At 34.3% G+C, this 22,581-nt stretch overlaps 1 protein-coding gene across 5 annotated transcripts; it reads left to right on the top strand.

The window, feature by feature from the left end:
* The first annotated feature begins 988 nt into the window (after positions 1–988).
* On the top strand, positions 989–6,897 carry LOC133675932 (protein LONGIFOLIA 1). 5 transcript variants are annotated; one of them, XM_062097495.1, is made up of 6 exons: positions 989–1,351; positions 1,985–2,188; positions 2,978–3,048; positions 3,338–5,452; positions 5,528–5,678; positions 5,816–6,897. In XM_062097495.1, exons 2-6 carry the CDS (start codon positions 2,044–2,046, stop codon positions 6,649–6,651), a joined length of 3,318 nt encoding a protein of 1,105 aa, XP_061953479.1. In that variant the 5' UTR covers positions 989–1,351; positions 1,985–2,043; the 3' UTR covers positions 6,652–6,897. The 5 variants fall into 5 exon arrangements, with proteins under 5 accessions (XP_061953479.1, XP_061953478.1, XP_061953477.1 ...); XM_062097494.1 differs by having other exon boundaries at positions 1,909–2,188; XM_062097493.1 differs by having other exon boundaries at positions 1,452–2,188.
* The last annotated feature ends 15,684 nt before the right edge of the window (positions 6,898–22,581 follow it).

Below are 22,581 nucleotides of genomic sequence, written 5' to 3'. Positions count from 1 at the left end.
ACCCTCATTGTAATTCCATCTTGAGGTTTTCATAGCCCCTCCATTTTTTTTATCACTCAATAAATAATAATAATAATAATAATAATAATAATAATAATAATAATAATAATAATAATACCAAAACTCTGTTTACTGCGAGACAGAGAATAAGAATTTCTCATTTATGTATTATTTGAGAAATGGACAAGTTATAATAAAACAATAAAGTAGAGATCAATAAAATTTAATATTTCATATTATATACTCTTAATGTCGTCATGCTTGGGCAAGTGTCTATTAAATTTAATATAATGTCGTTTTTAACATATTGCAATCGAGTTTTTGATCAGGTTTTGCTGGGTTAACCGGATTGCCGGCTCAAACAGCAGGGGTCGCCGGGTCACACTAAGTTTTTTTTCCTTGTTTTTTTTTCAAACCGGCTCGGTTCAACCCCTGATCAATTAGATCCCGGATTGACTTATAGATTGGGCCAGGTCTCAATACTATATTCCTAATGAAGTCGCACTTGGGCAAGTGTCCATTAAATTTAATACAAGGTAAATCTTTTATAAACAACTCCCTTAGCTCCTATGCGAACGTGCCGTTGGCCGAGGGTCGCTTGGACTTTGAAGAGGAGGTTGGAATGCTTCCTTCTTTCTTGTCTTTTGTGTATTTGGAAATTTGGTTGAATTGAATTGTTGCAAATTTCTGATTTTTATTTATTATTTATTTTAAATTATTTTAATGGGTTGATATTAAAAATAAATAAAAAATATAAATTTAAAATAAAAACTATATTGAAAAGCAATTTTTGCCGCACTGACAGTCACAGACATGCCCTCATCTCTGACAAAAATCACATGTCCACGGAGACAGCTTTAGACCCACTCACATACTCTTCACACATGGATGTGTGAGATGGAGCTAGAAGACAACTGCCCCACATTCTATCTCTCTCTCTCTATCAAAAAATAAATAAGAAAAAAACAGAAAATGCCATCTGTATTATTTTCCCAGGTCAGGCCAGATTAGTTTAGTCACCATATTTATGATATGACAAACCTTCTCATCACTCCTGGCTGTCTTTCCATATGTTCTCTGAACTGAAGAGCATTTACTTTTTCTTTTTTTCTACATGTCTATTTTTCTTCTTGGATCTGGAGGGATTAATTCCTTTTCCTTTTGCATTGGAATAAGTTTCTTATAGCCAGGCAACTGGAATTAGAAGTGATATTGTTGATCATAACTCTACTTGGCACTTTCTTGTGTTGTCGGATGTAAAAGTACTACATATTGAGTCCCTTACCTTACCCTTTTCTTCTGGTTCTATTCAATTTACAAGCCATTCTGGTCGGTCCTCACTCTGAATAAGGTATCTTTCAATTCCATGTAATATTTGATTTGATTTGATTTGATTTTGATTTTCTGGGATTTTTCTTTTTCTTTCTACTTTTCCTTTATTGCCGCAAAAGCTTCAGACTTTGGAGGATTTCATGGAAAATCCAAAATGGGCAATCATGTTCTAAGAGGAAAATTCGTGGGGTTGTGATTCTGGTGGTAAAGGCCACCTTTTTATCTTGTGGGTACCCATAAATGGCAAGCCTTTTCTTTCTTGAGCTGTTTCTAGCTGGAAATCACTGATTTTGTAAGAGATTTTAAGGTGCCTAGTACATGGCAGATAAGCTGAAGGATTTTATCTGATATGTTGCTAAACTTCTGTTTTTGGAAATTCATTATTTGGATTTACATATATATGGAAAGTCCTCCATTCTCTTTTGGTTTCTAGTGTTAATAAAAGCGTAGTTTGTGTTTTAGATTTTGCACAGAGGAAGAAAACAAATTGAATAAAGGGAGACTCTAGATATCATATTTTATTGATTGGTTTACCATAGAATTGCTCAGATATCTCATAAGTATATGCTTTTCAAGCACTGGTTCCAATCCATAGATTCAGAGTTTGGGGGAGATAGAGGCTTGAAATGTTGTAATTTTGTGGTTTGGATAGAGGAAGACCGAATTTACAAAGTGGAAGGACTGAACTAGGGTAGTTGGGAAGAAGAGGAGATGGCTGCAAAACTTTTACATTCTTTAGCAGATGATAATCCAGATTTGCAAAAGCAAATAGGATGCATGACTGGGGTTTTTCAAATATTTGATCGTCACCAAGTCCTTACCGGTAGGCGCCTCAACCAGAAGAGGCTTCCTCCAGGTAATTCTCATTATCAGGTGTAGCTTAACTTTGTAGCATTCATTTCATTAATCAAGAGTCCTCATTTACTTGGTTAATATCTATTGCTTGACCCATCCTGAATCCTTTATCATTTCCAATGGCATGTGATGAGGAAAAAGAAAAAAAGAAAAACGAGACTGATTGCTTGACTGATTGCTTTATTGCCCGGGAAAAAAATATGTTCTCAATCTACTCATCAAATGAGCTAATATTGATATTCTATATCGAGAAAATAAAAAAGAAAAAGAAACGAAAAGAATAGAAAAGAACATGACTCGTGTATCTGAATAGTTTATGCGTCTGATAATAAAAGTTTGTCTTTTGGATGTAAATTTCTTAGAGATCTTTCATTCTAACCTATATTTTCAAATTATTGCCTATTGTTATTTGGGGTGAATGTGAATAGATAAAGACATGTATTTGTACTTGTTTTCTTGAATGCATGGCCAATATGTTGTTTCCAACTGTTTTTTCGTTGTGCATTCATTTTTGCTGGTAAATTCTTGTAGCAATCATCACTTCATCAGCAGAGCTAACTCTTTCTCATAAACTTAACAAACTTTTATATATAGACCAGTTCTAACTTGATAAATCATCTTTGTATGTAACCAAAGAAAATTAATTGCACATCTGCTGTTTGCGTATCCTTCAGTAGTTTTCCAAATTCCAGGTTGATAACAACGAATTGACTATTATTATTCCTATTTTTTTGTTTTGGTTGTGAACTTAATCATTCAATCTGTCGCCGATGTTTCTGTGACAATGTAGGTGATTCCCACTTCAAAAATGGCAGCTCAGAAAGGGAATGTTTTAATGCATACAATCAGAACACAACAGTTGTAAGCATTCTTAGTTCCTGGAAATTTCATTAATTCTCCAAAGTAATTGGAAAAGATTCAGTCAAGCTATATGCCTAAACCAGTGTAGAATTGTGATCTGATTGATTGTTGAATAACGTGTGCTCTGTGTTGCTCTTAAGTCTTCTTACTTTTTTTTTTATTTGCCTACAAAAGTCACTGTCAATTTGATGTTGTCCTCACACTGTTGCTTTTTCTACCTCAACTTTTTCTGTGCTATATTCTAGCCATGTCTTTGCATATCAGAGTGAATATGAACTATTGATTGCAGGACATTAATTTAAACAAGAATTTGAATGAGAAGCAAAGAATTTCTACAGAATCATCAAGAGCATCTTTCTCATCCTCTTGCTCATCTTCCATGCCCTCCTCTCTGGACTGCAATAAAACAGCTCAACCAGAAGCATCTTCCTTTGACAGAATTATCTTTCCTGAAACTCCCTCAAGGAACCCAGTTATAACTCAGCCAAGTACCTCTGCCCATTTAGGGCGGCATTCTCTTGATCTTCGAGATGTTGTCAAGGATTCTATGTATAGAGAGGCCAGAGGGTTATCAGTCAAAACTACAGCTAAAGAAGAAGCAATGAGCCATATAGTGAAGCATAAAGATTCCCCGGGGGCATTACAGGCCTCCAAATCTGCAGATGGATCTTATAGAGTTGGTAACAAAGGAAAGAAAAATGCTCCTCCTGTCAATCTCAAGGAGTCTCTTAAAGTTGCTAAACTTCATGAAGCACCTTGGTATTATAATGAAACTAAAGAGCATCCAAGATCATCATATGAAGCAAAAGATGGATCTTGGCATACAATTCCAAAAGATGCTCCTCGGTTTTCCTGTGATGGGTGGGGGATTAATCATTTGTCATTTGAATCTCGAGATACTATCAAGTCCACCCCAAAACTAAAAGAGCTTCCAAGACTTTCACTGGATAGTAGAGTAATTTCCGTGAGTGGATCCAACATTGATTCTAGATCAAATTACCTTTCAAAAGATCTAGAAAGTAGCAGCAACTCAAATGAAAAGATCTTTACTCTGCAGCAATCACTGAAAACTCAGAAACGGCCTCCTAGTGTGGTAGCCAAGCTGATGGGCTTGGAAGGATTGCCAGATTCTGCGTTCACCAGTCATAGTCAGCCAGGTTTGATCAAGAACTCATTGGTGGAACATGATGATTCCTTCTCGAGATCATTGAAAACAAACGATCTAAACCGACCAATCCATATTCCGAAGTCTCAGAGAAACTCGGTGAAAGATCCAATATCACCACGGTGGAAGAATCCAGATTTGGTCATGAAACCCATTTCAAGGCTGCCAATTGAACCAGCACCATGGAAGCAGCTGGATGGAAGTCGATGTTCTTTGAAACAGCCTTTCAAGCCTGAAAAAGTTCCTGGGAAGACACCAAATTTATTCCCTTCAGTTTACAGTGAGATTGAGAAGAGATTGAAGGATCTCGAGTTCAAACAATCTGGAAAGGATCTTAGAGCTCTTAAACAGATTCTGGAAGCAATGCAGGCTAAGGGGTTCTTGGAGAATAGAAAAGAAGAACAAGCTTCAAATTCTGTACCCCTGAGAGATCATGAACCAAAATGTAGCAGTCCCAGTCAAAAGGCAAGGTTGCTAGGTCAACAAAACCAACAGAAAAATCATGCTGGTGTTCCCACAACCAGGGGTTCTGATTCTTTGAGGACTTGTGAATCCCCAATTGTGATCATTAAAACAGCCAAACTAGTTGAGAAATCTGGTATTCCTGCTTCCTCGGTAATTCCTATAGATGACCTTTCCAGCCTTCATAGAATTCCAACTGGTGGACATGCAGATGGTAAAAAGGGATCCAATAATAGCCGAACAGCTAAAGATCAATCTCCAAGAAACAGCCAGAGAGATTCTTTAGCCAGCTCCAGTGATAAGAGAACTGTTGTCAAGAAGAATACAAAATCAACACAATCCTTGACACGATCCCAACAAGTGCCAAAAGAAAGCAACCTGAGTTCAGCAAGGAGTTCAGGATCTGTGAGCCCAAGACTTTCACAGAAGAAACTTGAACTAGAGAAGCGATCTTGTCCACCTACCCCTCCATCTGATACAAGTAAACCAAGAACGCAATCCAACAGGCAGCCAACAGAAATAGGTTCACCTGGTGGGAAACACAGGGTAAAATATCCCAAAGTGCCACCGAGTGATGACCAGTTAAGTCAGATAAGTAATGAATCAAGAACTTCGAGTCACCAAGGAGATGACACCTCTTTGCAGTCTGATGGCACTACTTTTGACTTGAAGACAGATATGGAAGTCACTAGTACTGAACGATCTACTGACAACTACAGTGGCCAGAGTCCAACCCTCAATGCTGCCAGGCGCTTAGTTTCGGGCTCATTACAGAAAGTAGGTGCTTTTGAACTTCTCTAGTCACTCAACTATTCTGATCATATAGTTGACACTTCGTTTTCCTTGTCTCAGAAATCAACTTTTATGTTTGAAGAGGATGGGACATCAGCAGAGCTTGCTGTTGTTGCCCCTGAGCATCCTAGTCCTGTCTCTGTACTTGATGCATCTGTATATAGAGATGATGCATTGTCTCCTGTAAAGCAGATGCCAAATATGATCAAAGGTAAAATTTTGCTATGCCGCCTAGGGCCAACTTTGTGTTGTAATATATGGAGTATGTGGTAGCTACAGGTATAGAACAGAACATAAAACAATGAAACCTTTTGTTACCAGTTACTTATTTTCTATTTGTCATTGCAGGAGATGTCCCCAAAGATTTCCATTACCAACAGAGTGAAGATCAATGGAATCCTGCAGATAACTTATTGTCTAACAGTGTGGCCTCTGGCCTCTCTTCAGATATCAATCGCAAGAAATTACAAAAAATTGAGAATTTGGTACAAAAGCTTAGACAATTGAACTCCACTCACGATGAATCCAGCACAGATTACATAGCATCACTTTGTGAGAACACAAATCCTGACCACAGATACATTTCAGAGATTTTGTTAGCGTCCGGCCTTCTACTTAGAGACCTTAGTTCTGACCTGTCAGCATTTCAACTCCACCCATCAGGTCACCCCATTAACCCTGAGTTATTCTTTGTATTGGAGCAAACCAAGGCCAGCAATTTGGTTTCAAAGGAAGAATGCAGCCCTGGAAAGTCCTTCCATTCAAAGCCAAACCCAGAGAAGTTTCATCGGAAGCTCATATTTGATGCTGTTAATGAGATTCTTGTCAAAAAGTTGGCATTAGTGGTGCCCTCTCCTGAGCCATGGTTGAAGTCTGATAAGCTAGCAAAGAAGACCCTCAGTGCTCAAAAGCTTCTGAAAGAATTATGTTCAGAGATGGAGCAACTTCTAGTCAAGAAATCAGAATGCAGCTTAGAGGAGGAGGATGGTTTGAAAAGCATTTTGTGCTATGATGTGATGCATCGGTCAGAGAGTTGGATAGATTTTCATAGTGAGACTTCTGGCGTAGTGTTGGATGTTGAGCGTTTGGTCTTCAAGGATCTAGTTGATGAGATTGTGATTGGTGAGGCAGCTGGTATACGAACCAAACCTGGAAGAAGCCGTCGGCAGCTGTTTGGGAAGTAACTAGCTTGCGATCTGCAAAATAGTCTTCTAATTATTCTTTTAGTTTTTTTTCTTCCCCTTTAATGTTCTCCTCTCTTTTCTCATTGTGAGTTACATATATATTTGTATGTTTTCCGTTGTTTAAAGCAAATAATTTGTGGCTAAGCACTGCAATTATATGCTGGATTGTAAAGAAATTAACTTTTCAGATTATCTCATCACATTAATAAGAAAAAATAAATCCAACTTTTGGTTTGTGCTTTTAAATTGTTTTGTTTTTATTTTTTGGATGTTGTGAATACACTCTAGACGTGATCCATGGGTGAGTAGCTGCTTTCAAGAGCCAAACCACAAGAAAAAAGCTGTCAGTTTCAGGTTCATGTCTTCAATATTGGAGCATGTTGGCTATTATATTGGCAAAGTATTTAAATTTGATTTTAGTATATATATAAGGTTTTGTGAAAATAATATTTTTTAAAAAACCAAAAAACACAAGTATTATTTATTTGAAATACTATGAGTGAATAATAAAATATTTATTTTTAATGAGATTTTAAAAATATTTTAAACAAATAAATTTTAGCATGTTATTTTTTAGACCTTTTAACACGAGTCAAACCTGATATATTTTACAAATAAATTATAAAACTTAAAAATAGATGCATGTTATAAGAAATATATTTTTAATTTTTTCTTTTATGAATGCCAACGTTAAAAATCTAAAAGGACATCAATAATCATCAAGGAATGTATAATTCTCAAAATGGAAGAAACGATATATTTTCTTATTTTTTTTTATATGTGAGAAGCTTTGACCAAATGAAAAAAAAAAAGAATAATAACTTTTTGGTATTTTTTTAGGCTAGAAACCAACATGCTTAAATTAACTAATTAAACCACAAATAAACTTAACAAGCCCATGCTTGTAAAATTCCAAAAAAAAAAAAACACAAAATGTAAGAGAAAATTAACAATGTTGTTGGGTCCTCAAGACTTGAAGGGAAACCATGGCCGAAGCAAAGCCATGACCCAGACTAAAACTAAACACACTTCACTTCTTCATTTTCTTTGCTGCAGACTTTGTGAGAACATATCATAACAAAAAGGGGCAACCTCTTTCTCATGCTCTACAATCTCAACGAGCATGTTTGATACCGTAATAAGCAAGCACAAGCAAAGGGAAGGTGCATGCAGATTCTCTTGTTAAAAACCCTAGGGAACAAAACCGAGAGAGGCGAGGCAACGCATGCAAGAAGAAATAGGAGCTGCTGTATGGCCTTCTCTTTACACAAAAACACAAGGAGGTCCATGCACATCATCAACCAATAACACATAAAGGAAATCATGATTGAAATTTATAAAGTGAAAGCATGCATCACCAGCGAACTTTGTCTTACGATTAACCAAAAGAAAAAGAACATATATACCTAAAAGGGGAATATTTCTAACAAGTTTCCATCCATCATTCATGGTTATTGGCCCTCTTTTACGTCATGATCCTCACCTTCTTACCAACTTAAAATGTTCCAGCACGAAACAAGCACAGGAGAGGTAAAACATGCATGTAACTCTCGGGTAGCAAGGACTGATGGGTTCGAGCAGGAACAACACACCCGATGGGATCGAAAGAAGCCATGCACATGTTAAGAAAAAAAGGGAAAGACTTACTCATGCTACCATACTTACATCTTTATTGAAAACCAACTATAAGACCATTTTTTCCTTTCAAAAGCTACTATCCCGAAGTATAAAAGAGAACCTATAACTATGTCTTTGCTACCACTAAACTTGGAAATCAAACAAAGTTACTACCACTTTCATTCCATTAAACCCTTCACCAAGATCTGCTGGTAAGGTTGGTTATGCAGGAGTCTTTGAGCTGGCTTGGCAGAATCTCCAGAGTGAAGGAAGAACTAAGAGAAAGCTAGGGAGACTGTCTTCTATCATAATAGTAAGAGGAGTGTGCCTTTTGTCCCCATCAAGATCAAACTAAAAAAAGAAAGAAGACGCCAAAGATCTAACCTCAAGCTCGTTGTTTTAATTTTTGTTTTAGTAAGTCCTTGATTGAATTAATATGCCCCTTAAATTCCAGCTCCTATTCTATTTTGATCATTAGTTCTTTAATTCTTCTAATTTAGGTCAAATTAAATCTTGATTTTGATTTTTTTTTTCAATTGAGCCCTTGATTAAATCAATTAAGACCTTCCAAGTTTCAACCACTTTTATTTAAGTTATTGGCTTTTCCATTTATGCAATATTTCCATAAGTTTTATTTTTTTTTCAATTAAGCTCTTAATTGACTGAGTTGAACTTCCAAACTTTTATTTAAGTCATTGGCTTTCCCATTTATGCAATATTTCCATAAGTTTCATTTTTCTTTTCAATTAAGCTTTTAATTGACTGAATTGAACTTCCAAACTTTTCTATGTTCTTCTATTTTGATTATTGATCTTCTAATTTGTGCAATCATAACCAATTTCTATTCTTTTTCCTGATTTTCTTGACCAACTATAAATTAAATCTATCTATTTATAAGCAAAAATCTTTTTCTTTAAATTTTTTTCGTTTGAAAATTTGTTTTTTTAAATGAAATTTTTGTTTTGTTTTTCCTTAAAAAATAATCTTTGAAAAATTTTGCGATGGTAAAAATTAGGTTATGAAAAATACCAAAGTACCTTCTAATATGAAATAGTTCAACGAGAATCTATGAAATTCCTTGGTGCCATATGTCTACATAACAAACATAGCCACAATCATAACAATAATGTAGTATGATCACACATATGATGTCATCTATTATATAAGTATACAAGCAACTTCATGCCAATTATATAGCCCAAAAGCCTTACTAATAGGTAAACAAACTTGTGCAATGGTAGTACAATACCTCAAAAGCTACATTCTAATAATGCAATTTCAAGCAACATATATCTTCATGACCTGTTGTTGAACAATGTCACACCCGATATCATGATGACCCACCTTTTTCCTATAAAAATGGTCTTTTTTTATGTATAAGAGGGGGGTAAGTCTTAACATTATGAAAAGAGTTGCCACCTAGTATTATAGTCATTAGAAAACATTAACTAATCAATAGACATCTATGGTAAGAGATTAGTTATACTAAAAGGAAGATACTATCATCTTAAAACATCTTACTTGTGGTAAGTTGCATTATCTTGTCTTTTATTCCTAATAGTTTGTTATGCCTAGTCTATCGATGGTCTATCTATAAGATGATAATGGATTTACTATGATGAGTTAAACCCTAATTATTTGTTTAAACTTAGCCTTTTCAAAGTTTAGTTTAGTTTTGTGAATCCCAATTATTACCTTTGAATAACACTTGGTGAATTGACAATTCTAAGGTGGGTTACTTTTGATCACAACATGTAACTAATTTTTGATCAAGTCATGTTAATGAATGATCCATGGGCCAATGTTGGGCTCGTCAACCCTATCTAAATCCTAGAAAGGTTTATGAAAGGTGTTTTAATAAGGTTCACATATCATTTAATCTCTAATTTTGTCACCAATGAATTATAGACTAAAAAATTTATTTTTTAAAAAATCAAAAGGATACTCAACTTCTCTTAATATCCAAGGAAATCAACTTTTCTTAATATCCAAGGAAATGACCCATAATGAGTCCTTTTACCCTAAATACTAAAAGTGAATAGCAAAACATTTTTGACATGACCTGTGAGAAAAACAAGGAATGGTTTTTAAAGTTTTGGAATGCTAGTCCAATAGGCTTTTAATTTGGCTCGAACCCTTAATGAGTTTTAAAAACAAGTTATAAAACTCAACATAGATGCATACATGAATGAACATGAATTTTCTATTATTTAAAGCAAAAGACCATGTCAATACATATTGTTGAATATGTCCATCTATGTTTATACATAAAAAAAGATATGTAGCATGGTTAGAATAATGATGCAATGAAAAAGAACATGAAAGGAAACAATATGCATAATTTAAAGGATTCGGTCAAATGCATTCAAACACAAATATCAATTTCATAAATATTTATCAATTTCAAAATCTCACCATAATATATTAAAATAAAAAATAAAATTAAAATGCAAGACTAAAATAATTCCATCACAAATATGCATTCAATGAACATTGCCCAATCAAAGCCCCATCATTAAACACATAAAAAATCAACAATAAAGGAAGATAACTATTCCACTACCAGAAATTCAACGAATATCAACGGAGTTACCTACGTAATTTTTCTATCGATAATTTGCAGTGATAGTTACCGACCGATTTAAATCTGTTGCTAACACTGTCGGTATATATCAATGAAATTATTTTATCGATATATACCAATAGAATTACAGATGAAATATAAAGAATTTCAAAAAACAAAGTAGTGCGATGACATGGATTTTTTTGGATGATTTTATCGATGAAATTACAGAGAGATTCCGGGATCTTCGTACAATGACGTGTCCACTTCACTGGCAGAATTGCCATCGGTATCCTGATTTATTATGGATTTTATCATTTTTTATAAGTAAATCTATCTTTTTTAATTTTAACATTAAAAGGTCAATTTTATTATTATTGAATGTTTTTTAGTATATGTATTTTGTTAGGGTATGTGCATGTTTTATTGTTTTTTCTCAAACAAACTTGTAGTATGAATGTATAATTTTATACTTGTTATGGTTTATTTTAGATTTTATAAAATTATATTTGTTTGTAAATTGTTGAAACTTATATGGAATTACTAAATTAGATGTGTTGTGATGAAATAAATGATAGCTTGTTTAACAGGTTCGTTTTAATTTTTATCACTGTTATTGCCGAGTTGTAATTTCTATAAATTTATGTGTATAAATTTGTATGGACGTTGATAATTGATAATGAATATTTAAGAGAAGTTTTAAAGTAAGTTGGATATTCTTGAGCTAAACCAATATTTTTGAAAATTTATTTACTTAACGTAGTTAATTAATACATGTTGTCATCATTATTTTATAGAGGTTCGATAGAAGTTATGGATTGTTCATGGATGTATCGAGATTCACCTCAAGGATTGCGGATGATGGATTATTGTAATGGGATTCAGGGTTTTATTAATTTCGCAACATCTATTTCGAGAAATTTTAGTGGAGGCGGTATTAGGTGTCCATGCAGGAAATGTAAAAATAAAAAGTTTTTGCATCCAGATGTTGTAACGATGCATCTTCTACACAAAGGGTTCATGGAGGATTACCTGTATTGGTATGTATATGAAGAGCTATTTGTTCGTTATGAGAGTATGATAGGAAGGATTGTTGGGTCAACTTCTAGTACTAGCAACGTGCATGGGGTTGTAAATGACAATAGTAATCTTTACAGAAATATGGTTATGGATGCAATGAGAATGAATCAAGATAATGTTAGTCAATGTCCAATCATAGAAGAAGAACCTAATGTAAATGTGGTCATGTTTTTTGATCTGATGAAAGATTTTGATGAACCATTATGGGATGACTGCACGAATCACAGTAAATTATCGGTTGTTGCACATGTGTTCACCATCAAGTCGGATTATGGGACGAGTGAGGCTAGTTATGACAAAATTATCAAATGGGCAAGAAGCATTTTACCTAAAGGGAACAAACTGAAAGAGAACTTCTATGCTGCTAAGTCCATGATGAAACCCCTTGATTTAGGATACCAGAAAATTGACATGTGCCCTAACTTCTGCATGCTGTACTACCTTAAAAATGCTGAGCTAACCGAGTGCATGACATGTGGTCATTCCCGTTACAAACCCAGAACCGGCATGGGAAAGACTCTCGTGGCATATAAACAACTTAGATACTTTCAAATCATACCTAGACTGTAGAGGTTATTCATGTCATTAAAGACTGCTGAGCATATAAAATAGCACCAATCACATGATGTGGTTGATGGAGTAATGGTGCATCCTTCTAACGGGGATGCATGGAAACACTTTAACAATATGCATAATCACTTTTCAGTTGAATTAAGGAACGTGCGTCTTGGGTTGTGTAACATCCCCCATTCCGGGATAAAAACAATAATCTCATGTCAACCGAAAAACAGAGTGTGTATATATATATATATATATATATATATATATATATATATATATATATATATTCATGGTTTTCGTATTAAAATCTACTGAAATTTCAATGGAGTCCCGACTATACTGGAAGGTCCCAAGTTATCGACATGTAACCTATTTACACTTCTAATAACTCGCATCTCATAACTTAATCCCGACCCAATCATCCTGGGTTTCAATTCCACAAATATTATCACACCTATCAACCAAAATATTTATGGTATACATTATTATATAACAAAATATCATTATGAATGGATAAAAAAAATATAAATACATAGACATGAAATATGGTTATATGAACTACAGAGTTAACTTTATTCAACCAAGTTTAAACATTAATTATACAAATTAAGTTATACAAACATTTTCATGTTTACAAAATACAAAGGTATACTTCCTAGAACCTAAATTACAAGAAGGGAACATAAGCTAGGATCTATTCTTGTCGTGCATGTGATGGTCCTGAAATAAAATACATATTATTGAAAGGTGAATATCACATAAATATAACAACACGAATATCTAACAATTTCAACAGGGTAACATGCATTCATATTTTGTTCACTTTTCCCTTCTGGTTTTCATTAGAATCTTTTCCTTATTAAACTATTAATAATTGTTCCCTCTTCCACTATTAACCTCCATTCCAGACTTTATAAGATCAAACATGATTATTTTTGTTTAACACATTACCGGTACCAATTTCACTAGTATCATCATCATCACCCCGTAGGAGTCGATGCAAGGTGATCCCCTTACCCGGGATTCTAACATACACTAAATGTATGCTAGTTAATACATGTCTGATCTCCTTATCTAAGATCTTAACATACATTAAATGTATGTTAGTCCAAACATGGCGATCCTCTTACCCGGGATCCTAACACACACTAAATGTATGCTAGTTTACGCCCAAATCACACTTCTCATATTTCTTTTGTCAGTGATAATTTCATCACTTGGCAATGCACACAACAACCTTTTCCCTTGAATACACATATATTTAGTAATTCACATTTCACATTGATAATATATATTAAATCATAGAATTTAACTAGAAGGTATAGGTGTGATTCACCTACCTGCAATAGAAGCTCTACTTATGTTCCCCTGCTGCTGCTGTTGCACTACGCTTGTGGTCCCTCCAGCAAATCACAGGTTCATCTTATAAATTTTCCTCACTCAAGGATATGTTTTATAATAACCATTTCAACAACCAATACGTCTTTCTTTCAGTCATTTCTTAATATTTTACGTTTTTCTCATTTCACCCATTAATATTGTCATTCTTTTTCCAACCACAATTATCATTCCTTTCTTTATATTTTAATTGTTTCTGTTTAAATCCTGAATTGTCACTGTCTAGACATTGAACTATTACTATCCGACCTCTCCTCAGATTTTTAACTATATCTAGAGTTATAGAACTCTGTTTTAAACGAGATTGGTCTTGTTGGAAAGCTAAGACATGAGGCTACAAGTTCTCTGAAGAAAGGAGAACCCATTTCTACCTCTAAGGCAGTCAAAATTGCTCATCAATAAACATTTGGACTGTTACTTTCCAATTGTTACCATCTCGTTTTTGAACTATTACTGTTCGACCTCTCCTCAAATTTTTAACTATATCTAAAGTTATAGAATTCTGTTTCAAGTAAGATGGGTCTTGTTGGAAAGCTAAGACATGAGGCTACAAGTTCTTTGAAGGAAGGAGAACCCAATTCTACCTCTAAGGCAATCAAAATTGCTTATTAACAAACATTTGGACTGTTACTTTCCAACTGATATTGTCTCTTTTTTGAACTGTTACTGTCTGACCTCTCCTTAGATTTTTAACTATATCTGGAGTTATAAAACTTCGATTCAAGCGAGATTAGTCTCGTTGAAAAGCTAAGACATGAGGTTACAAGTTCTCTAAAGGAAGGAGAACCCAGTTCTGCCTCTAAGATAGTCAACATTGCTCATCAACAAATATTTGGACTGTTATTGTTCAACTATTACTGTCTCATTTTTGAACTGTTACTATTTGACCTCTCCTTATATTTTTAACAATATCTAGAGTTATAGAACTCAAATCTATAAGTTAACGTCCAGGCATCAATTCATAATCGACTTTAAAATGACTCATAAGACCATGTTTAGAATACCTTACCCGGTACAAATCAAGGTTTTGATCCTTCCTTTTCTTTCTAATGATAGTCGGCCCTCCCCTCTTCTCTTCTTGTTTAATTTTTTCTTGTTAATCCATTGCCCACCAATGTTTATTCTACCTATAACCCTTAATCTTGGATGGGTTCTTGAAATTTTTATGTTTCTCTCTTGATATGTAAAAATGGATACAAAAACTCGCTATTTTCTTTCTTCATGATAGTTGCAGATTTGTTTTCGGTGAGAAGAGGAGTATTTATACTCTATAATTATTCTTATTTGTATTTAGGCCCCATTTTCGTTAAGTGTACTCGTTTTGCCCCCACTTCCTTTTAGTTTATTTTATTTTCTTTAATTTAATCTAGCCTTGATTTTTTTAGGATTTACAGGTTGTGTACAGATAGATTTAACCCTTTCAGGTCATTTGCTGCTCTTTATTCTTGTTGGTCTGTTGTACTCATGGTTTATAACTTGCCACCAGGGATGCGTATGAGGCTGAAGTTTATATTTTTATCTACGATGATACCTGGTCCGAACAGTTCGGGTCAGAATATAGATGTTTGTGTTCGAGCGTTGATTGATGAGTTGTTGTAGTTGTGGTCTTCCAAGGCTTTTACTTATGATATATCGAGAAAATAAAATTTTCTTATGAGGGTAGCTTTGATGTGGACTATCAATGATTTTCCAGCTTATGTAATGGTTTTTGAATGGAGCACGCATGGAAAACTAGCATGTCCACACTGCATGAAAAACAATAAGGCATTCACGCTAACAAACAGAGGTAAAACTTCTTTTTTTGATTGTTGCCGATGTTTCTTACCAATGAATTACAAGTATAGAAAGAACATAAAGGATTTATTTGTTGGGAGAGTCGAGAAGGATGTTGCTCTCCCATGTTTTTCTGGTGAAGAATTGTATGACGTTGTATCATAGTATGGTGATATTGTGTTTGGTTTCCAATCTGGTAAGCAGAAGTTTCCTGGTTTTGATTTGAGCCATAATTAGGTAAAACGAAGTATTTTCTGGGAGCTTCCTTATTGGAAAACCAATCTTCTCTACCATAACTTTGACGTCATGCACATAGAAAAGAACGTGTTTAAAAACATTTTCAACATCGTCATGGATGTGAAGGGGAAGACAAAAGACAACATCAAGGCTATAATGGATATAACATTCTATTTATATCGATCATATAAACATAGACTACTACTACTACACACACACACACACACACACACACACACACACACACAAATCACTTATATACCTAGAAAATTTTAAATGGTAAGAAATAAAAGAAATCCTTAGGTGTTGGACACTTACCTGTTGTAAAAGCTTGACTGGTAGTCCTCGACTGCTGTCTGGGTTTTATGGCTTTCCATGCATTAACATGCATACCATGTCATTACTCACGAGCTTTTATTCCTTAAAATAAAAAATCTATACAATTCCTTTTAATCATTTCATTCGTTATTATCCCTATTTCTTTAAATTTACATCTCATGTAATCAACATTACAATCGGTGTAATTCTTTATTAGAACACTATTTTATGTTTTGTCTATAACTAACATTATATAGTTCGGTTTAAGGCAGGGCTTAATCCTTTAGAAAGCTAAGATACAAGGCTATAAGTCTACTAAAGGGAGAAGAACTCTATTATGCTCCTAAAGCCCTCAAACTACCCGTTATCGAGAAGATGGTCAACTGTCCAGTAGGGTCTGTCCTGACCATCTCTCAGTTATTAACCCATAACTGGAGCTTTATAAAACCAAATTAGCAAAGTCAACTTCCTTGGATATCTAACATCTAAATGTATAATTTCTATGAAGAGACATAGTCTAAATTCCCTCATTTACATGCTCGAATTCCCTTTGGAAGACCAAGAAACGAAATAGTCCAGATTCATCAACAATTTCGTATACAAATACACTTTACCAATTTAACTTATCCTCTTTCAAACCAATTCCTTGCTATGTTACATACACTATAATGATAACACCTTCTAAGAATTTGTTTGTCCATTTTCATTAACTAGTCAATCAACATTCTTCCCAACCCTCTCTAACACCTTCACTGCTATTCCTTCATGCATTTCTCATCATTTTAATTCATATAATCACACATCATTAAGTCAAATATTCAAATAAACACTCTCGTTCTCCTACATTAATGGTCGGCCAAATAAACACACTTAACAAGGAACTACCAATTTCCTTTCAAAATTACGTGTTATTTCAACTCATTTCAACCCTATTACATGTCATAAACATCACTTTAATTCAATTTCTTATTTCCCCCCAAAATGCATCATGAACCCTCACCTTAATTTGATGAAATCAATGAAAACTTAACAAATATTGTAAGAACCTGTTAAATGGAGGTTGAGACACTTTACCGATGAGTAATCTAGGTTCCAAGTGCTAACAAATGAAGGATTCTCACATCTTCTTCCTTGTTTTTTGCTGCCTCCCCTTCCCTCTCACTCTATCCCCAAATTCTTCTTTCAAGAACACTCTAAATCTAAGTGATTTTATTGCCTCTATCCTTTAGCATCACTAATTCTCTTCTTTTCCCAATTTTTCTCTAGGTTTCTCTAGGAATTTTAAAGCAAAATGGAGTTTTTCCCTCTCTTCCTTGTCAATTCCCCCATGGCCAACTACACCCAAGCCTATTATAGTCAAATATTATCAAATTCCCACTATATCCCTTCAAATAGCAACTTTTATAATTATCTGGTATTATTTCCTTTGTCTCGGTATATTTTTAGTGCTAATTTTCAACGAGCGATATCGAAATTCATTAATTTATACTCCAGTACCTTTCTTTCCTTATAAATTACTTCCATTAAAATTTAGTTCACTTTTTGGGGGCATTTTCACACTTTTATATTTAATTATTCGTTCATTAACCAATTTTTCTAGATTTTAAAGGTCCATATCCCTTCCATTACTACAAACATCAAATCCCCAATTTTCATAATTTATTTGTTTAATTTCCTTACACACTTCTTTTAGAATTTTTATGGAACTCCTGAGTTGTATCGGGTTTACGTCTTTTAACAGTTTAAGGACTGAATTGTAATAGACACTGAAAGTTGAGAGGAAAAATTAGAAAAGAAGTTAAAGTTAAAGGGTTAATTAGTGGCTAAATCAGAAAACCTAGAGACCAAGGTCAATTTCATAATGGTTGCTGAAGTCCAAGGGTCTAATTGAATATGATCAAGGATGAAATATAAAAGATTTCCAAAGATTACTAAAATAGAATTCATATCAAACACTACTCCTCTTGCATCGTAAGCATCTTCACAATATGAGTGTAGTATTATTACTTTCTTACTTAACAATGTTTGGTGGAGTAAAACATGAGAGTGCAAACTTGCTTAATCAATGGACATGTATAATGGGAACTTAATTAACCATACTACATTCATCCTTGTCGAATCATTAACATTGATACCACTTTGGAGATATTCATTATTAAGTCATTTGGAAGCCTATCATTGGCCTACACGAGAGGGCTTACATACATTGTGGATATTACTTCAATCTAAAAGCCTAGACTATTAGGTTAAGAGTCTATTTTTGTATATAACCTTCCCACTTCTAATTCTTAATCGACGTGTCACTTATATATGAAACTTAATAAATACCATAGTAAATTAGATAGTTTTATTAAATTTGATGGTTAGTTTTGAGTTTCATGTAAAAGATTTAAGTCTTGTGTGGGAGTGAATAAAATACTAGATAACGACTTCTTTTTTCAATTTTTACCTTATTTTCCAAAAATAAATTAATTTTTTTTTATGGAATCATTGCAATGTTAGGTGTGACAAGCATCATAATAAATAATGGAAAATAAAAATAAAAATAAAAAATATCTATTTTTATAAAAAAGCTCTAACACGTGAGCCCCTCAATCATATCAAACACTACTCCTCCTGTATCGTAAGCATCTTCACAATATGAGTGTGGTATTATTACTTTCTTACTTAACTGTGTTTGGTGGAGTAAAATATAAGAGTGCAAACTTTCTCAATCATTGGATGGTTATAATGTGAACTTAATCAACCACACTACATTCATCCTAGTTGAATCATTAACTTCGATACCATTTATTTGGGAGATATTCATTATTAAGTCACTTGGAAGCCTGTCATGGGCCTACACGAGAGGGCTTACATACATTGTGGATATCACTTCAATCTAAAAGCCTAGACTGTTAGGTTATGAGTCTATTTTTGTATATAACCTCTCCACTTCTAATTCATAATCGACGAGTCACTTATATATGAAACTCAATAAATATCATAGTAAATTAAATAGTTTTATTAAATTTGATAATTAGTTTTTAGTTTCATCTGAAAGATTTAAGTATTGTGAGGGTGGCTCATTTTTAACTATATACATCACTCTTGCATTGTTTCTTTTATTTAATGTAGAATATGTTCTCTGACACTCTCCCTCACCTATAAACCATCTTTGGGGATATGTTAAATGACTTGGACTTTAGAATCTTTGTTGGATTGCTAGCCTTTTTAAGGCTTTGTTATCATATTAAATTAAATAGTTGAATATGAGTTCCATCTAAAAGACTTAAATCACTACAAGATTTCACAGTTTTACCGACGGAACAATTCTGTCGGTGTGTGATTAAAATTTCATCGGTGAATTTTTTACCGACGTCATCACCGACGGATTACGTCCGTCGGCTTTCCCTTCGTCAGTGATTCCCCCTTCCGTCGACAAATCGGTTGGAAAAACAAAAAAACCATTTGCCGATGGTTTGACAGATGGAATTTGCGCGCCAAAAAAAAAGATTCCCGCTTGAAATATACCGACGAATTTTTAGTCCGTTAGTGATATTCCCGCTTGAAATATACCGACGGATTTTTAGTCCGTTAGTGATATTCCCGCTTGAAATATACCGACGGATTTTTAGTCCGTCGGTGATATTGTGATTGACCGACGGAAACTAACCGTCGGTAAATCTGTCAGTGAGTGTATGAAATACCGACCAAATATGTCCGTCTATAAATTCGTCGGTACTTGTGGAAGCTACTGTTAAATGCCGACGAATTAAGTCCGTCGGTAAGTCTGTCGGTGATGTTTTAAAATCCCGACCGAATTCATCTATCGGTAAAATCCTTGGTAATATTTTTTTTCTTAATTTGTTTTTAAAAAATTATTTAGGATATATAATATAAAACTATATAAATTAATTGTAATACAAACCAATTATGAAAATAAAATTTATATTAAACATAAAAAAAACAAAGTTAAATAATATTCATTACAAACTGAATATGTTTCAAGAAAAATATTAAATGAAGTTTTAAAGGTAAATAATGTTGATTACAAATTAATATAAAGGTGGAGCTGGTGGAGGAGGAGGAGATCCTGGCGGAGTCTGGTGGTTATACGGCCAAAAAAGATTAGGCGCACATGTTCCACTATTTGACAAGTTCATAATCATTTCGCGAAGCTGTTCATAAGTCGCTTTTTGTTGTTCATAAGTTGCTTCATACTCCGCTTTTTGTTGTGCTTGAGACGCTTTGAGTTGCTCAGACTCCGCTCTTTGTTCCGCTCTGTGTTGTGCATGAGACGCTTTGAGTTGTGCGTACTCCGCTTTTAGGTTATCGTATTTCTCGGTGAGCTGAGCCGTGTGTTGCTGCAAGGCCACAAAATCCTTAGGTTGAGAGCTCGTTATTGATTGGGAGCTCCCAACGGTTGAAACACTACGGGTCGACCGCAAGTTGTCGGCCGTAGTGTTGGAGAGCCCGTAAACCCGATTTTTATCGGGTCCACCGGACGAGCCAACCTCCATCTACAAATCCGTATCGAATTGTGGATGGGTCAAAATATCGTCCCCGTATCTCTCCCTCAACCGATTATTATAGGTCTCCTGAAAAAAAAAAAAAGTAATCATCATATTCAATACAATGAACATAATAACTTACAAAATAAAATGGTTGAAAACAAACATACCACGAAATGCTGAGCACGGTTATCAACGAATTGTTGCGCCCCTTTCTGGCGGTCTTGACTCTGCACGTGCGTCTCCACAAACAGCTCCATCGGGCTAGGCTCACGTCCAAGAGACGCAGCCTATAATGAAAAAAGATATATTAACAACAACTGAATTTAACAATATATTTCAATTAAATTAATCTTACCATCCGTTTCACATGTGCAGCAAACGGAACGGAGCCGCCAGTGTGAGTTGTCACCCCGCCATGAATTGGCCGATTCCGGTTGCCAGCATCGGACTGTGAGCGTCGTGTGAACCGCTCAGACGTCACGTGCTCAAGATAGTGCGGCCATATATCTTCCGGGATGTATATCGGTTTGAAATCCCTCCAAACCACAATATCGTTCCAGCCTTGAAAACCCCTATCCCTCACGGTTTTTTTTTTTGGCCTTTTTCTGTGCTTCATACCAAAAATCACGCAACCTACTTCATGTAACCAAAAAATTACATTTCGAAACATAAATTTTTGTCTAAAAAAAATCCCGTATTGTTTTCGATCTTACCTAGTTGCCGCGTGATTTTCCCACACCCTCCTCACAACAGTGTTATGCTCACTGTCCCAGCAGAATTTGTGCTGTGTATAAATAAACAAGTTTAAATAAAAACAATAATTTATTTACAATTATATTAATAATTTATTAGAAATAAGATGAAAATTATAAATTAACACCAACCTGAAATCTGCCAAACCATGCATTGATTTGAGGCATCCATTCAGGATGCTTGAATATCTGACTCCATTGAAACAATGGAATCTCTATCGACGATTTAAACGCCGATGATATTACTCGGGCGGCTTCAATGTTTGTGAACCTGAAAATAAATGAAATAAATTCAATAGTGATTACTTCATAAATTTTGTAATTTTTTTTAAAAAAACTAAAACCTTAACAAACTTACATTGAAAGGTCGTCCTTCTACTATGCCTCGTACTTGCGGCTAAATTGATTCCGCTACGAAGGCACGCCGCCTCTGCGCTGTGAAGTACCGCTGGAAGAGGCAACATCGGTTGACGTCGCAGGTGGTGTAGGTGCCTCTTCTTGAGCGGCACCTAAGGAAATATCATCCTCGCTGCTAGACGAATTAGCTGCGACCGCACTTGAGCGACCAGCTCTGGTTTTCGTTCTACGCATCTACACAATTTGATACAAATAATTATATAATTAAATTCAAATGTAAAAAAAAATTCGACAGCACCTCCTCTATACCGGATACTACCTAAATCCACAAACCTGCACATATTAACAATAGCGACAACCAATTTACTCAATCTATACTAATTATTCCAACATATTCAATTACTAATCATAAGGTAAATTCAACATTAAGAATTACAATTCAAGTAATTATTCAATAATTATGCCAATACAACAAAACAATAAATTAAAAAAAAAACTCTAGAATAACAATCAAAATAAATGGAAAAAATTAAACATAAAGCATGCAATAATAGAGTAAACCTAATAATTATTCCAACATATTCAATTACTAATTCTAAGGTAAATTCAACATTAAGAATTACAATTCAACAAATTATTCAATAATTATGCCAATACAACAAAACAATAAATTAAAAAAAAACTCTAGAATAAATGGAAAAACTTAAACACAAATCATGCAATAATAAAGTAAAATTAATAATTATTCCAACATATTCAATTACTAATTCTATGGTAA

This window comes from Populus nigra, chromosome 16 (genome assembly GCF_951802175.1).
Source record: "Populus nigra chromosome 16, ddPopNigr1.1, whole genome shotgun sequence".
Taxonomy (NCBI): domain Eukaryota; kingdom Viridiplantae; phylum Streptophyta; class Magnoliopsida; order Malpighiales; family Salicaceae; genus Populus; species Populus nigra.
The sequence above is the reverse complement of the archived record's forward strand: the minus strand, read 5'-3'. Positions and strand labels throughout refer to the sequence as shown.